Source organism: Diplotaxodon limnothrissa, linkage group LG20, assembly GCF_057381915.1.
Source record: "Diplotaxodon limnothrissa isolate DT_005_m linkage group LG20, D_limnothrissa_male_GT1.1, whole genome shotgun sequence".
In the NCBI taxonomy this organism is placed as follows: Eukaryota; Metazoa; Chordata; class Actinopteri; order Cichliformes; family Cichlidae; genus Diplotaxodon; species Diplotaxodon limnothrissa.
The window spans coordinates 8,894,700-8,912,755 of NC_140615.1; the positions used below are offsets into that span (position 1 = coordinate 8,894,700).

Consider the following 18,056-nt stretch of genomic DNA (forward strand, 5'->3'; position numbering starts at 1 on the left):
ATAGTATTGTAATTTCAGTGTAAGCGATGACATGTTGGAAAACTGGTTATGTAATAGATATGTAATATACGACATACTGTTAGCCAGATAATCCAGATATTACACTTTTATAGCAAGTTAACAAAGTGCTTTCCAAGAAAAACTAAAAACACAGTTAGAAGCTGCACAATAAACAATTGGTATCAACAAAGCAATGTAACATAATAAAACAATAACTGCGTTTATCAAACTGATATAACAGTGAATAATTAAAAGAGCAAAGGAAGTCTTTCATTGATTCTGGATATTCATTTATTCTCCAAAAGATTTCATATACAACAAGCTTTAACTGACAGCCTTGGGTGAGTCATCTGTATATGATGGAGGCTTTGTCTCTTTTTCATCACCGATCGTATCTTCTCAGATTTCATCACTTTATGCTTTTTATTATATCACCACAAACTTATCTAAGTGAAGCGCTGCAAGCTGTGGTCACATTAACCACCAGAGACTCATTATTTTTTCAATTTTTCAGGTGAGATTAACAGATAAATTATTAATCCAACAGTGAAACATGTTCACCTCACTGAGGAAAGTTGAGAGTTATTAACAGCTCGCCATCACCTTGGTAGAAGTGCCCCACTTAGTGGTCAAAAATCACCAACACTGCACGTGAACACTGCTCACTCAAGCAGAAGTCAAAGGGGTGCAGTGTACACACAGAAACATGTTTGCAACTTATATGGTTCTCAGTATCATTATGTGGACAACAGAACCTGTCGTGTCCCAGAGTCTTCTTTGGATTTCAGTGTGACCTTAAGCTGAAAATACAGGATCCAACATAAACACTGAAACAGTTTTTTTTTAATTCAACACTGCAAACATATAAACTTTATAAATTATAGGAAACACACAGTGTGAAACTGCACCAACGATGAGGAGCCAGTGGTTCCTGAGCAACACTGCTGCAAAGGGTGAATTTTGGACGACACCTTATCATCCACCGGCATCCTCATAAGGGTGTAGACATCAAACTTGCTTTAGGTAAATTGATAACCAATAAATAAATATTAGGGAGGATAAAACAACATAAACATGCCGTAAATAATGATATTTATTATCACGCCTTTTTTTAAATTAAAAAATAAAAACACTAATTTCAGCCTCCATCTTTACTTCGTTCCAGTCTTATAGAGCGGTTTACCTGGTTCACAATTCAAAATAATCTTTATTAATCTGATCCTGGGCTTTGGTGTAGGTCCTGGGTTCATCTGGGCTATGAAATAAATCATTTTAGCTCTCTTCACTCTCCCTTTAAGCCAACTTTCTTTGGATAGGCTACCTCTAGTAAGCAGAATATTCGAACTGTTGGTGGATAGGGCTTCTGTGCTTCTCCCAGATCTGCCTGGCTGTCTGGGGTAAACATATTGAGGACAGCCAAAGCCAAAGGTTTAGAATTTGGTCATGTTTATTTTGAGCATCTACCTTTGTAAAAGCACATACTTGATAAAAATAAGGAAAAGGCTTAACATGAATTTGTGGAGCACTTGTATGCTTCCTGTGGAAACTGGTGTATAAACAAATAAGAACCGGTCATACAGTAAAACATAGTTGCATGATATGTATTCATAGGACAGGCTGATTCTGGTGCTGCTTGTAGTTTGAAAGGGAGTTCTTCCTTCCCTCTGTCACCAGGTGGTTGCTCATAGAGGGTCATGTGATTGTTGAGGGTTTTAAAAAATATATATATATATTGTAGAGTCTTTACCTTACAAAATAAAACTGAATTGAATTGAAAATGAATAAGAGATTTTAAGATATAATACAACGCCATGACATAAACAAAACAATTATCCCCATAAATAGGGGACTTAAACTCTTGCCATAGACAAGGTATTTACATGGATCTTAAAATGAAATTAATTTAATAATGGATGAAGTTAATCTCTTATTATTTTGACGCTATCTTTTGATAACAATGTGCGTTATATACATTTACATAAATGGCAATGGTAATCATCAAAACGTTATTATAACTTTAAAAGGAGGCTTTCTTATCTTAAAATGTCCATTTTTAGCAAGCACAAGTAGTATTTGCCATTTTAAAGACATTACAGGCAGAACGTTATTGAAACAGCTGCATAACAATTAGCCTACCAAGTGCCCCACTAAAGGTTTTATGAGGAAGTTATTATTACGTTAGAATATATTCAGTGGTACATTAATGTTTTGATGTGGGCTTTTTATTTTCTTAAAGTCCTTTTACAAATGTTAAAGCCGAAGTCGTGCATGCAGTGTAACCAGCCTGTCTTTTGAGCAGCCGTTAGCAGCAGCTCACATGGGTCGTTTCCGGGAAATGTGTGTAGCAGCTCTGCAGCAGTGGTGCTCTTGAACAGACCTTTAGTATATCGTCCCGGCTAAATTTCAACTGATAAAACGCCAGCAGCTCCCTGTTACTGTCTGTAGATAACCAATACAAACCGCATTAAGCATATATTACATGGAAACAATGATTTATTGTGGTTGCTAATTTCGGGTCTTCATCGGGACCGGGGGACTGAAGGGACAGAGGAGTTATATCGCGCAGGTAAGTGTGAGAAATGTGCATGTGTGTGTATATTCTTGGTGTCTTTAAAAAATAAACAAACAAGCAATATATAGGTATATGATACTCTGCGATAGCTGGAAATGTTTCACAAAAGAATATTTTATTTGTCGTTATATTTATCACGCAGTTGCAGAGCTTGTTTGTGTTTATGGCAGTGAGTGAAACTGTGATTTCCTCCAATGCCGTCAAGTTGTGAGCTGGAAGGGCTGAACGCGACTGTTTTCCAGAAGCACTTACACAATGTTAGATTTATTTAAACATGTCCGCGTTATCTCTGCTTTCGTGTCGGCTAAATGTGCCTGTTACGACTTCCACTCCTGATGAAAGCGTTGCATTGGGCAGGCTTGTTTTTATCCCGCACAAGCGCCGCTAGAGGCGCTCTACTTGCTAAATTAACAGCTAACGTTTTCTCAAGTGTGCTCACTGGATCTGCTATCAGAGAGTTAGCTTGAAGTTGCAACCAAGTTTAAATGTAAGTTCTGCAGCTTTGCGTTATATTTTTGTTCGATCAATTGCAATAACTTTGTTTCGAGAGTCGCACAATGTACTGTTGTAGATATATAAGGTAACAATTTGTTTTCACGGCGATTTAATTGTTGGGTTGGCAGAAGCTAATGTTAGCTACTTAGCTGTGGGAAGTTGTTAGCTCTTAGCTGAATAGCATGCATGCTTGTTTAACTGGTTGCTGGAGAGCAGGTGAAATACAGCAGTTAGATCTGTGATAATGTGCTGATATTTTGATATTGTGTAATTGAGCAATTTTACATATTAGTGCTATTTCTTCAATTTGTAAACTCTGTAACATATTGTATTATTTAAATAGTGTAGTCTGTTACTGTTACTGTCTTGGAGCAGCTGTAATCCAGATAATTTCCTTAGAGAGAAGGTAGAATTAAGACTCAAAAATCAACTTTACCAGTCAATAAATAATTACTCTATGTGTGTTATATTTGAAATGTACTCAATAAATGAATGAAATTCATTCCAACCCATTTACACTGTAGTTATTATTAGATATCCCAATGGTGACTGCTTAGGTTAAGAGCATTACAGACGACTATATTGTGTTACTTACTTTTTTCTTTAATTAATTTTGACATTAAGGTTACTTCTGTATCAAACAGTTGCTCTATTTAAATTGCAAAATATCACTGATGGGTTGCTTGCTTTAGAGACAGATAATGAAATTTCTAGGGCACTTTTTTGAGTACACCTTGCTAGTCCTGGTTTAGACCCCCTTTTTTCCTCGGCTGCCTTAATTCCTTCTGGCACAAATTCAACAAGATGCTGGAAACATTCCTCAGAGATTTTGGTTTATATTGAATTGGAAGCACAAAGTACCACACAGTTAGTGCATATTTGTCTGCTGCACATCGACGAGGTTCCCATTCCACCACATTCAAAAGGTTGTCTGTTGGATTGATGTCTGGAAATTGTGGAGGCCATTTGATTTCAATGCACTTCAGTTTAATTTATATAGCCCTTAATCACAACAACAGTTGCCTCAAGGAACTTTATATTGTTAGGTCAAGACCATACAATAATACAGAAGAAACGAAGAAAACTGCAACAATCATGTGACCCTCTATGAGCTAGCACTTTGGTGACATTAGGAAAGAAAAACTCCCTTTTTTTAAGAGGAAAAAAAGAAAACAGTTTGAGATGATTTGAGCTTTTTGGTCATCTTTATGAAAGCAGCCATCAGAAGATGGGTAGACTGTGTTCATAAAGGGATGGCCATGGTCAGCAGAAATACAGAGGTAGGCTGTGGCATTTAAATAGTTCTCAGTTGGTACTAATGCCTCTTTTCCACTAGTACCTACTCAGCTTAACTTGACCTGGTTTTTAGGGTTTTCCATTAGGTGGTAGTATCTGATACCAGGTACTTTATTAGTACTTGCTCGGCTGGGGTTCCAAGTGAGCTGAGTCGATCTGAAAATGTAACAGCAACTGACTGCATGCCAATGATCGGTCAGTCAGTGGTGTCGCGACTTTTTCACAGAGCCGCCATTTTTAAAAGGCATACACCAAGCAGCAGATATACCGTTGTCTCGACGTCCTCCATTATTGCATTGTGTTTGTGTTGCATACAAACAACATCATGGGACTTTCGGTGACATTACTGCAACGACCCGTAGCACATTGAGGTGGTACTCAATTGTAATTGAAATCAACCTTAACTGAGTGAAGTCAAGTAGGTACTAAGAGAAAAAGGCTTAGGTAATACAAAGCAGGAAGCATCATTTCATGTGAATACTTTATTCTGACCATAATTTTTGAATGCTGCAACATTGTTCCAATTTTCTGTCCAGTTTTGGCCTCAGTTTTCTGTTCTTAGCTCTCAGGAGTGGCACCTCATGTGGTGGCCTGCTGCCTTAGCCCATCTGCTTCAAGGTTTGATATGCTTGCATTCCCAATTGTAGCGGGTGCTTGAGTTAATGTTGCCTTCCTATCAGCTTGAAACCGTTTGGCTATTCTACTTGAACCTCTAGTATCAACAAGGCAATTTTGCTCTAAGAACAATTGCTCACTGGATATTTTTTCTTTTCTTTTTTTTAACCATAGTTATTAGACAGCTCTTTAGCTGACGTGACTTAGATATGTATGTCGAAAAAGATTTTGCTGTTAATTTGCTCTGTAGTTTATTTTCTTTAATAACTTTGACACATCTTATGTGATTTTTAAAGTTCAAACAACAAATATGCCAACACTTGCATACTTCATTCTTAGTGCCTTCATTTTTAATATCTGTTACATTTACAATAGATTTTGGTATTGACTTGCAAAAATGTAGATCTCAGTTGATACTGGATCTTTAGGGATTAACATAAATTCAGATATCTATATATGAATTCATATTCTCTATTTACATGGAGTATTTCAGAGATCTATTGAAAATAGCAATGAAGTCATTGTTTGTTAACTTGTCCTTAAGATCACAGTCTGCTCAACTGTGAATTGTACTCTGCTGCATATGCTGCAGACAGTACTGAGTGTATTGTAAATGATGGCTCTGGAGTTATTTGTTTGGGTTTAATGTCAACCATGTCATAGTCAGTGTTCATCGCTGAGACATCTGAGCTCTCTTGTGTGTCTTTGCACTTGCACTGGGAAATTTAAATAAAGTAAAATATTTATGTTTGAGTTATTGGTTATCTTTGTGTTTGCAGCATGGACGATGAGGGAGATGATAATCTATGCTTTGACACTGACTCAGATTTAGTAGAAAATAAGGACGGTACCAGGTGTCAAGTCAAATGGACTCAGGAAGAGGTAAGTTGAAAGAAGTCTCAGGACAACCTTTTCTCTTCCTACAGCATCTTGATTTTCACATAATTTATTCAGTTACTGTTACTAATGTCATATTGTTGGTTGTTTTTTGGCTCATATTAATTAACTACCTGGCTAACTCAGTATCTGTAAATGTCGTTGTAATGTTTTGATGGTAACCCATGTACTGTGTTTGGACTTATTTTCTCTGACATTTAGGATGAAAATCTCAAAATTCTGGTCTGCAACATTGGAAAAAAAGATTGGAAAACTATTGCTAGTTTTTTACCAGTAAGTTTTGGTACATGCAGACATTGTTCAAGAATAAGATGAATAACAGCAGTGAATTCTGACTTAATACAGCGTGACATGTCTTGTTCCTTGTACAGGGGCGAACAGAATACCAGTGTATGCACCGCTGGCGAAAATATCTGGATCCTGACTTAATTAAAGGCTTCTGGTCCAAAGAGGAAGATGAAAAGGTGGGAAAATGAAAAACATGGTTTTAGTTTGGATATTTTCCTTTTTTTGTTATTTAAATTCTGTTTTTACTTTTGTATTTTTCTCTGGATAGATAGTAGAGCTTGTGGCCAAGTATGGCACCAAGCACTGGACTCTAATTTCAAAGCATCTAAAGGGTCGATTGGGGAAGCAGTGCCGTGATCGCTGGCACAATCACCTCGACCCAATGATCAGTAAGAGCTGCTGGACTGATGAAGAGGATCTCATCATCTATAAAGCCCACTCCATTCTGGGAAACCGGTGGACTGAGATTTCCAGGCTGCTCCCAGGAAGGTGGGCCAGTTAGCTAGCAATGACTGAATTTTTAAAATATGGTTAGCAGTCAAAATGCAATTTATTTATTTATTTTTTTCTGGCAGGTCTGACAATTCTGTGAAGAATCATTGGAATTCGACCATCAAACGTAAAGCAGAGCTGGGCTTCTTTAGAGATGCTGCTCAAAGCATTTCCATTGATATTCAGCAATTTGTGGATGGAGAGGTACAGTGCTTATTGGATGTAGTTCATACTTTTTAAGGCTTCATTTTCAGTTATAACTGATGAGATATGCCAGTATTGTTAGATAGATTTTATACTGGGACATAGCCAGCTCAAAAAATTCAAAGCTGCTTGTTTTTAATGTCACTAAACTACCATTTTTCCTGCAGTTTTAAGTTACAGTAAACTTTGATATTGTTAATTGTGAATTAATATTACATGATGTGTTACAGGTGGATTTCAAATGTGACGTTGTTTTAGATGCCGAACCAGTAACTCCTGAAGTGGTGAGCTTGCTATAGCTGTATTTCTGAAGAAAAGATTTAGGAATTCATAAATACCTAAATCTTTCAGGATTTCACACAAGCTGTTCTCATCCGACAAGTTTGGTTTACCTATTGTGCGTTTTGCTCTGCTGCAGCTCAGGCCTGAGAAGTCAATGCAGGACAAGGAGCACCATAAAGCCAAGCAGAAGACTGCTGCTCCACCTCCGCAGAGGTCTACATCAAAGAGAGAGTCTTCCTCCCTCAGCAATTCTTTTCTCCCCTGCTCAAAATCCAGTCCCAGCTCTGGCACCGCACCACCAGCCGTGCAGGTGGATCAGAAAAAGTTTGCTGATGCAGCACTAAGGATGATTGCTGAGGACATGTTGCCCCTCAGGTGAGTTCTTCTGCTGATAGTTGAGATAGTGTTGGTTTGTGATTCACTGAAGGAGGTTTGGTAATCCTTAAGTCAATGCAATTTTCTTGTCACTCTGTGGTTATGTTGAAAACTTTGTAAAGGCTTTTATATATTGAATTAATATTTACTGTATATCATTAAATGTATGATTCACTTTATTCCGCACAGCTTTGTTGAAGGGGCTGGCTTCAGGTCTTTCATGAGTACGATCAGCCCTGAGTACAACAAGCTATCCCAGCGCGCAGTGGCCCTGCAGCTTTATGACGAGGTGGAACGAGCCATCAAGCCTCAGCTCATCCGTGATCTTAAATCCTGCCTTGCCACAATGAAAGATGGTGAAAGTGCCATTCATGTCACCGTTGATCTCTGGGCAGGGGCTCAAACCCTGCCAGTAGAGGATCCCATTGTTGTTGTCCAGCTTCACTTTATCAGTGATTCCTGGCAGCTCCGCCGTCCTATTGTGGCCTTCCGTCATGTCAGCCACAAAAACCTCAGCACTTGTGTGTCCAGGGAGCTCGAAGGTGTGCTGCTCAGCTACGGGATCTTTCCTCGCAGCATCGGCTACGTCCTTGCCAACCAGGCTAAAGAAGCCCTAGCTACAAACAACTTGTTCTGCGACTACAAGATTATGTGCACGTCCAATAGAGGAGAACCGGATGGAGATGAAGTGCTGGCCTTTCTGTCAGACCAAATGTCTGAAGCAGAGTCCCCTTTTTCCGAGCTGCAGATGGGGACAAGGACTACATGTGCTGCCAGGACACTGCAGATAGTGATTAGGGATGCCTTAAGAAATTCAAGAGTAGTAGAGAACCTGCTCTCACAGGTCCACAATGTGGTGGCTTTCTTCAAGAGCAGCCCCTACTGGAGCGAGGTATGAGACTAAAGGATTTAAATGTTATTTCCAAGGTATTTAAAGCTGGGTTTCAATATATTCATTTTCATTGCGAGGGAGAAAAACAGAATTTAAGAGATGTTTCCTCTTGCTTACATTATTTAGTGTAATGTGGCAAATGTTTTACAGAAAAGATGCAGACCTGAGCTCTGTTAACAAGATTATTTTTGCCCTTTTTCTCTTTTTTCTTTTAAATTAGGTTTTGATGAAGGAGTACAATGTGTCTTTGTGCCCTTCCTCTAGCAACTGTCGTTGGAACTCCATGATGCTATCATTACGGCGAATGGTCCAGGAGTCTGTCTGGAGCTCCATCATGACTCTCCTGGCCCAGGCACGCATAGAGGCTAGTGACACAGCCAGCGCCCCACCACTGGTCATGGTTAAGAGGGAACAAGTGATTGACATTCTAGGTCTTCTTGAGCCCTTTGAGGAGGCTTTACAGGTAACAGAGCAAGTTTCTCTATAATGGAATTTCCAAATCTACATGTGTAACCTTTTGTTCAGTAATCCCATAATCAGGCTAAGAAGAAATGTGAACGGGGTCTTTAATAGAAGACATGTTTGTGTCTTATCTATCGTAGGTCCTGCAAGGAAATGGTGTGACTATGTCTCTCATCATACCGTCCCTCATTGGACTTGATAAAACCTTGGAGAATTGTGTCACCAACTACACCCACTTCTGCAAGGCCCTGCGCACAGGCCTCTACACACACTTCCAGCCAGTGATTCACCAGAAGGACATGATACTAGCTGCTGTGCTGGATCCTAGGATCAAACTGCAGGTACCAAATTAGGCCAGAAGCATAGTGGACTTCTGTAGATTTATATTTAATTGAATATGCGTGTTGAGTAGATAAAGGAAAAAAATGTGTGTACATTTAAAACAACCATTTTTTTTTGCAGCCGTTTTCTGATGACAACCAGGATGAACAGAATGATTTCCTAACACCTCCGTCAAAATCTGAGGCTCGCAGCATTGTTGAGTCCACATTAGAAAACATGGAAGCCTCAACTTTTCCTACTGTTGAGGCAGAGAAAGATCAGACAGGCAGTGGGCTGGAGCACGATGTGAAAGAAGAAAGCCAGACAGATGGCGTGATGGACACTTGTGCTGGCAGCTCAGACAACAACTGTCCTGAAATCAGTGAAAACGACCTCAAGAGGAAGTCCATCTTCAACTTCCTTCAGCCGCCTGCAAAGACTCTAAAGATGTCAGAGTTCGACGTGTACCTGTCTGAACCGCTGTGGGAAAGCAACTCTACTCTTCAGTACTGGAAATGTGCTTCTCGATTCCCGAAGCTCCAAGGCCTCGCCAAGAAGCTGCTGGCGGTGCCCGCCACATCTGGAGGTTTTGACCGTTTCAGTCCGATGGCTGCGTGCATTGTGAAAGCAAAAAGGAACCGCTTGCCACCTCACACCACAGAGAGACTGCTACTATACAAAAACTCTGTAAAAGTGAAGACTGTTAAAAAGCCCAGTCGGGCTGCTAAACACTGATGGATAACAGCTGAGTGTGGCAGAGGTTTCACAGCATTAAACAGAAACTCTGCCTCTACTTTTAAAAACTGTGCCATACGCTAAGAAGGAGGGTGAACTGCTAATACCTCTTATATTGTAGCAAATGAATCAGCTGACTCTTTCTTCCTAGAACGCATTTGCTGGTCTGCATTAAAAAAACAAAACAACAAGTCCTGTGTTACAGCTGGTTTCATCAGTTTGTTAAAAGGACGCATTCTGGTCAATGATCCTCACAGCTTCATACCTGCAGCAGCGATAGAGATGCACACTGTCTCTGCGTGCTGTACGGTGCTGCTCAGAGTTGTACTTTGTCCCTTCCACACATGATTCAAGTCAGAGCTCTCTACTGGATTGGGAAATGGCAAATTAGAAATGGAGTCGGTGAATGAATGGCATCTGATTCACTTCAAACCAAAATGAGTTCAGCTTGTATCGTTCTTTTGCAGAATTTCATGTTTTCTGACTACAACTTTTGTTAAGACAGTAATAAAATGTCAAATCAGAGGTTGAATGCTTATTTATTTCCACTATGCACTGATAAATGAGATATTTGCTGCCAAACGTGATGGAACAGTAGATCTTTATATTGAATTTGGCTATTCAGTCCCTCCACCCCAAAAGTCATTTATATTTTATAGTCAAATGAGAAATCCACTGTACATTTCTTTCAGGCATTACAGTTTTGTTTCATTCATTCTAACGTGAAATACAACAGTGTCAGCATCTTTTCAGCTTTTTATCAGACTTGTCTTTCACCATTTTCAAATAGCCTAATCAATAATTCATGTACTTTCATAGATGCTGTTGTTTTCCTCAAAACCATAGATTTTTAAAAAGAAAACATTTTGCTTGGATAAACTATAATGTCTGATGGAAGTTGATGGAAAAGCTTCATTTAGTTTGGCTTTGTCAGGTAGGCTGATGTTGGCATTGAATGACAGCTACCTGATTTTACTGCGGTAAAGACCGATAATGTGTTGAAAATTAAAACCAGTGTTATGAGTGCTGTGATCTCCTCTGAGAAGCATTCAAAAAGTTTTTGCTTGCATTAAACATTGGAGTATGTATCAGCTGTGTTATCAAGAAACTGAGATATCTGCTAGAAACTGGAATATTGGAATATGTCTGATATTAAAGACAGTTTGCGACTGAAGAAAACTGTGAGAACATTTTTTTTAATCCTCTCATTGATTCATCTTCAGTTGAAACTGCGTCAAATCAGCTGCCAATAAGTAATTTAAATGCATTCTATTTTATTTTAGTGTTATTATTCATTTATATTTTATTGCGTCATTGTAGTGCATTTTACTTGTTTTAGTTGCATTCTAGTTTGTAAAGCAAGTTGTGCAGCATGGGCTGTTGGAAATGTGCTCGATCAATAAACCTGACCTTGACCATGTGTGGAGGGAGCCAGAAACATGCTGCTGTTTGCACATATTTAATAATGGGCTCTGCAGAGGAGCTAAAGAAGAGTCCAGCATGTTGCTCTGACTGTGTAACTCCTAAAGGTACAGTAACGGCAACATTGCCTAGTGACTGATCAGGCCAGTAACATTTCTGTTTCTCATATAAACCATCTCAGTGACTTCAGCAGAGATATTTTGTTAGTCAGGGTAAATACAAGGATTAGCTACCGAACATGTGCTTTTGCTCAATGTCTGACTGCGAGTGACTGAGAATGTGTTTACTTTAAAAAATGAAATATGTATTTGGCCACAGTAACTAAAGGTTCGCTAACTAAAAACTAACTAAAATGTAGCTTTAAAAATAGCTGAGAACAGCCTATTTTAATAACCTCACTCCACTTCCTGCCACTGTACAAAAATGAAGCCAAAATTCCCTTTTCATGGGGACTGCCATCACTTTGTATTTTTGAAGCCAGTGTGTGCGTAGTAGTGAATAAAAGCAGATCAAAAGTACTCAAATACAACCACTTGTACACATCAAAAGAAAAATTCAGTTCACATCAATTTTATTTGTGCCAATTTTAAAACTTTAGGGTAACATCCCTACAATAACGCAGAGATTGTAGGGATGTTAACTTGCAATATTATATAATATTGCAAGTTAACATCCCTACAATAATGCAGAGAAAACCCAACAATCCGAAGATCCCCTATGAGCAAGCACTTGGCGACAGTGGGAAGGAAAAACTCCCTTTTAATAGGAAGAAACCTTCAGTAGAACCAGGCTCAGTGAGGGGCGGCCATCTACCTCGACCGGTTGGGGGTGATGAAGCGACATAGATGAAATGCATGTCACTTCCTCACACATGCAGAGATGTCCTTATTGTCTTACATTTATGATGTTATAGCAAATACAGCCTCTCCTGGGTTACGGATGTAATATACCCTCAGGATGGGCGGGTATTAAATTTTTTTCTGATATTGTCTCTTTGTGATTTATTTTGACTTTGGAAACAAAGAAATAGATATTTTTTAACCAGCTTAAAAGCTGATTATTTCTTTGGAGTCAGTGTGAGAACTGGTAGGAGGATTTTTTAGATGTGGTTGGGTTTGGCTGAAGGCCGGCGCTTGAGTAGTTTTGTAGCAGGATTGTATACTCTACGTAGAGTTGACTGGGAAGTAAGTTCAGGTGAATGGGGATGAAACATTTCTTCTTCTGCCTTGGGAGTAACAGTGGACTTGAGGTTGAGTGAGCTCCTAGACTCAGACTGCTTCTTTGAGTTGTCTACAGTTTTAGACCGGGCCCTAGTGGAAATAGGAGGTAGCAGGCCATGCACTGCTTTTAGCTTACTGTCATATGTGGTAAGCTTGTTACCAGTTTTACCCTTAAGGTCTCTAATTTCTTTCTGTTGTTCTTTCAGCTCATTGTCGCCTTTGGATGGAAAGTATTCCACATTACTCAGGTCAAATCTCACCTTTTTCCGGGCTATTTGTTCATCCCCATCCTTTCTTTGCTGCTCTGGGGAGGCTTTTTTCTCGACTTGCACAGTGTGGCCGAGTGTGTCATAAAGTCCCTTCAGCTGTTGAGCAGTTTTCAGACGGGCTATGTTATTTTTTTGGGATGAAATTTTCTTCCCCACACTTTTAACTTTCTGTTGACGGCAGTACACCTCCCCAGGTAGTGTAAGAAGCTCGTCTATCCTTCTTTCAAGGAAGTCATTACGATGAATGTACTTCTCATTGTTCTGAATCTCAGTCTGAAGCTGCTCATTTTGTTTCTGCAGTTCTTTAAGTGTTTCATTTTTTTCCTCAGTCGTCTTGCTTAGCTTCATCTTGAGTTCTTGTTTTTCCTGCTCATTTTTGATTTTAAGGACAACCAGAGATTCCACCTCCTTTTCTTTCTTGTCCCGCATCGTTTTTTCAGTGGCACACTTATTTTCAAGGTGTTTGATTGCCTTATGAAGAGCCCGAATTTTTGCCTCATATTTGTTTGTGAGAGCTACATTCTGTGACTCTGCGGACCTTAGCTGGGATTTGGTTTCCTCTGTCATCTTCGCAACCAGTTCCTGCTCTTCTTTCAAAGATGCCTCAAGACTTGAAATCTTAGAATTCTTTTCATCGATTTCCTCCAACTGAAGCTTTTCAGCTTGTTTGTACTTTTCTATCTCATTTCTGAGCACCTGCATTTCTTTGGACTCCTCTTTCATCTTTGCAACCAGTCCCTGCTCTTCTTTCAAAGATGCCTCAAGACTTGAAATCCTACAATTCTTTTCTTGGATTTCCTCAAGCTGAAGTTTTTTAGCTTGTTTGTAATTTTCTATCTCATTTCTGAGCATCTGCATATCAAAGTAGCTTAGGGAGCTCATTTTGAAATGAATGTATTTAGTTTAGTTTATACGACGTGTTATTCTGTGTTTGAAAAATGATCTACTCAATGAGACAAAGTGTTCGCAAGTGGAAACTGTTAGTTCAGAACTATAGCGATCTATGGGTTCAAGGTATGTACTCGAGGGATATTTATAGGCTCTGACTCCGCCCCCAGAACTGTCTTCAAAGGAGTTCAAGTGACGTTATCGCCGAACGTCGTGACATTCAAAGGACAGTCTATTATGATGTCATTTTGTACCAGAATGGGTTCAATTTGATATTGTGTCTTTGCAAGTTTGTTCAACTTGCATTGCGATTTCTTTTTTTAGCAGACTTTAGCGATCCTTCTACTTGGGCTGTCTTCAAGTTTAAGGTATCTGTCGTTTCCCACCGTATCCCGCCCCGATCGATCCATTTATGTACGAGCCCATCCGCCCCCGGATCCGTTCATCGGGGCTCATCGCTACTGTTGTAGTCACTTGTCCGGAGCTAACAACAGCTGTTGAGCTGACTATTAAGCTAACATTATGCCCGCTAGTGTTACGTGTCCTACAAGTCACACTTTTTCTGTGATAAACAGTTGAATTAAATTCTTACAGCGTATGAGAGGTTGGCAGCGTCAAAACATTAGCAATAGGTGACAATAACGAGTGCTGGAGGATTTATTTAGTTATTTATTTAGATCCATTTCTTCAGTATAAGAAGCCATACTATCAGAACACCGCAATACAGATACAACTAATAGGCTACTTATTCTGCAGAAAAACTTTCACCATTTGTGCTTAAGAGTATATGAATTTATATGACTACTGCTTATGTTGAAGATTAAGCTCAGTTTTAATATTTCATGTCATTCTATAATGATCATAGCGTATGCAGAGATGACACATATTTGTCCATTTTAATATTCAGCTGAGCATGAATGGAATGTCAGAGTGGTGTCTGACAGTATATATGTATGTTATTATAATGAACACAGTGTATATATGTATGAATGTTTGATTCAAAGATAAGATTAGACATTTAAAATAAATGAATAACAAACAAAAATCTAGCAGGTTGAGCACTGTGTGAAGCAGGAAACATTCAAGCAGATGAAAAATATATTAAATGAAAATACTGAGCTTATCGTTGATCAGCTTGGATTGTGTAGATCACAAATCTTTTGGTCTGAATCTTTTTTTATTTAATTTTTATAATATCCATCGTGACTCTCTTTTTCATCAGTGGAACTCTGTCCCAGTCTGCTCCACCACCGGGAGATTCTCCGCTGTCCACGATGTCTTCACTGTGGATGCCATGTTTGTGTCTTATCTATCGTAGGTCCTGCAGGGAAATGGTGTGACTATGTCTCTCATCATACCGTCCCTCATTGGACTTGATAAAACCTTGGAGAATTGTGTCACCAACTACACCCACTTCTGCAAGGCCCTGCGCACAGGCCTCTACACACACTTCCAGCCAGTGATTCACCAGAAGGACATGATACTAGCTGCTGTGCTGGATCCTAGGATCAAACTGCAGGTACCAAATTAGGCCAGAAGCATAGCGGACTTCTGTAGATTTATATTTAATTGAATATGCGTGTTGAGTAGATATAGGAAAAAAATGTGTGTACATTTAAAACAACCATTTTTTTTGCAGCCGTTTTCTGATGACAACCAGGATGAACAGAATGATTTCCTAACACCTCCGTCAAAATCTGAGGCTCGCAGCATTGTTGAGTCCACATTAGAAAACATGGAAGCCTCAACATTTCCTACTGTTGAGGCAGAGAAAGATCAGACAGGCAGTGGGCTGGAGCACGATGTGAAAGAAGAAAGCCAGACAGATGGCGTGATGGACACTTGTGCTGGCAGCTCAGACAACAACTGTCCTGAAATCAGTGAAAACGACCTCAAGAGGAAGTCCATCTTCAACTTCCTTCAGCCGCCTGCAAAGACTCTAAAGATGTCAGAGTTCGACGTGTACCTGTCTGAACCGCTGTGGGAAAGCAACTCTACTCTTCAGTACTGGAAATGTGCTTCTCGATTCCCGAAGCTCCAAGGCCTCGCCAAGAAGCTGCTGGCGGTGCCCGCCACATCTGGAGGTTTTGACCGTTTCAGTCCGATGGCTGCGTGCATTGTGAAAGCAAAAAGGAACCGCTTGCCACCTCACACCACAGAGAGACTGCTACTATACAAAAACTCTGTAAAAGTGAAGACTGTTAAAAAGCCCAGTCGGGCTGCTAAACACTGATGGATAACAGCTGAGTGTGGCAGAGGTTTCACAGCATTAAACAGAAACTCTGCCTCTACTTTTAAAAACTGTGCCATACGCTAAGAAGGAGGGTGAACTGCTAATACCTCTTATATTGTAGCAAATGAATCAGCTGACTCTTTCTTCCTAGAACGCATTTGCTGGTCTGCATTAAAAAAACAAAACAACAAGTCCTGTGTTACAGCTGGTTTCATCAGTTTGTTAAAAGGACGCATTCTGGTCAATGATCCTCACAGCTTCATACCTGCAGCAGCGATAGAGATGCACACTGTCTCTGCGTGCTGTACGGTGCTGCTCAGAGTTGTACTTTGTCCCTTCCACACATGATTCAAGTCAGAGCTCTCTACTGGATTGGGAAATGGCAAATTAGAAATGGAGTCGGTGAATGAATGGCATCTGATTCACTTCAAACCAAAATGAGTTCAGCTTGTATCGTTCTTTTGCAGAATTTCATGTTTTCTGACTGCAACTTTTGTTAAGACAGTAATAAAATGTCAAATCAGAGGTTGAATGCTTATTTATTTCCACTATGCACTGATAAATGAGATATTTGCTGCCAAACGTGATGGAACAGTAGATCTTTATATTGAATTTGGCTATTCAGTCCCTCCACCCCAAAAGTCATTTATATTTTATAGTCAAATGAGAAATCCACTGTACATTTCTTTCAGGCATTACAGTTTTGTTTCATTCATTCTAACGTGAAATACAACAGTGTCAGCATCTTTTCAGCTTTTTATCAGACTTGTCTTTCACCATTTTCAAATAGCCTAATCAATAATTCATGTACTTTCATAGATGCTGTTGTTTTCCTCAAAACCATAGATTTTTAAAAAGAAAACATTTTGCTTGGATAAACTATAATGTCTGATGGAAGTTGATGGAAAAGCTTCATTTAGTTTGGCTTTGTCAGGTAGGCTGATGTTGGCATTGAATGACAGCTACCTGATTTTACTGCGGTAAAGACCGATAATGTGTTGAAAATTAAAACCAGTGTTATGAGTGCTGTGATCTCCTCTGAGAAGCATTCAAAAAGTTTTTGCTTGCATTAAACATTGGAGTATGTATCAGCTGTGTTATCAAGAAACTGAGATATCTGCTAGAAACTGGAATATTGGAATATGTCTGATATTAAAGACAGTTTGCGACTGAAGAAAACTGTGAGAACATTTTTTTTAATCCTCTCATTGATTCATCTTCATTTGAAACTGCGTCAAATCAGCTGCCAATAAGTAATTTAAATGCATTCTATTTTATTTTAGTGTTATTATTCATTTATATTTTATTGCGTCATTGTAGTGCATTTTACTTGTTTTAGTTGCATTCTAGTTTGTAAAGCAAGTTGTGCAGCATGGGCTGTTGGAAATGTGCTCGATCAATAAACCTGACCTTGACCATGTGTGGAGGGAGCCAGAAACATGCTGCTGTTTGCACATATTTAATAATGGGCTCTGCAGAGGAGCTAAAGAAGAGTCCAGCATGTTGCTCTGACTGTGTAACTCCTAAAGGTACAGTAACGGCAACATTGCCTAGTGACTGATCAGGCCAGTAACATTTCTGTTTCTCATATAAACCATCTCAGTGACTTCAGCAGAGATATTTTGTTAGTCAGGGTAAATACAAGGATTAGCTACCGAACATGTGCTTTTGCTCAATGTCTGACTGCAAGTGACTGAGAATGTGTTTACTTTAAAAAATGAAATATGTATTTGGCCACAGTAACTAAAGGTTCGCTAACTAAAAACTAACTAAAATGTAGCTTTAAAAATAGCTGAGAACAGCCTATTTTAATAACCTCACTCCACTTCCTGCCACTGTACAAAAATGAAGCCAAAATTCCCTTTTCATGGGGACTGCCATCACTTTGTATTTTTGAAGCCAGTGTGTGCGTAGTAGTGAATAAAAGCAGATCAAAAGTACTCAAATACAACCACTTGTACACATCAAAAGAAAAATTCAGTTCACATCAATTTTATTTGTGCCAATTTTAAACCTTTATTATATTATATAATATAATATTGCAAGGTAACATCCCTACAATAACGCAGAGATTGTAGGGAACTGGTAGGAGGATTTT

The 18,056-nt window shown here is 39.2% G+C and overlaps 3 protein-coding genes across 3 annotated transcripts; 2 read left to right on the forward strand and 1 right to left on the reverse strand.

The window, feature by feature from the left end:
- The first annotated feature begins 2,368 nt into the window (after positions 1–2,368).
- Positions 2,369–10,362, forward strand: mybl2a (MYB proto-oncogene like 2a). Its single transcript, XM_085345043.1, has 12 exons — positions 2,369–2,566; positions 5,758–5,860; positions 6,077–6,148; positions 6,247–6,339; positions 6,432–6,652; positions 6,739–6,859; positions 7,090–7,143; positions 7,278–7,516; positions 7,706–8,408; positions 8,629–8,871; positions 9,011–9,211; positions 9,333–10,362. Exons 2-12 carry the CDS (start codon positions 5,759–5,761, stop codon positions 9,924–9,926), a joined length of 2,643 nt encoding a protein of 880 aa, XP_085201169.1. The 5' UTR covers positions 2,369–2,566; position 5,758; the 3' UTR covers positions 9,927–10,362.
- A 2,085-nt stretch (positions 10,363–12,447) lies between these two features.
- LOC146610516 (uncharacterized) lies at positions 12,448–13,719 on the reverse strand. The gene has a single exon (XM_085344995.1). The coding sequence runs from the start codon at positions 13,717–13,719 to the stop codon at positions 12,448–12,450; it is 1,272 nt and encodes a 423-aa protein (XP_085201121.1).
- Positions 13,720–14,983: 1,264 nt separating this feature from the next.
- LOC146610517 (uncharacterized) lies at positions 14,984–16,476 on the forward strand. The gene is made up of 2 exons (XM_085345044.1): positions 14,984–15,244; positions 15,365–16,476. The coding sequence occupies exons 1-2, from the start codon at positions 15,068–15,070 to the stop codon at positions 15,956–15,958; spliced, it is 771 nt and encodes a 256-aa protein (XP_085201170.1). The 5' UTR covers positions 14,984–15,067; the 3' UTR covers positions 15,959–16,476.
- Positions 16,477–18,056: the final 1,580 nt, after the last annotated feature.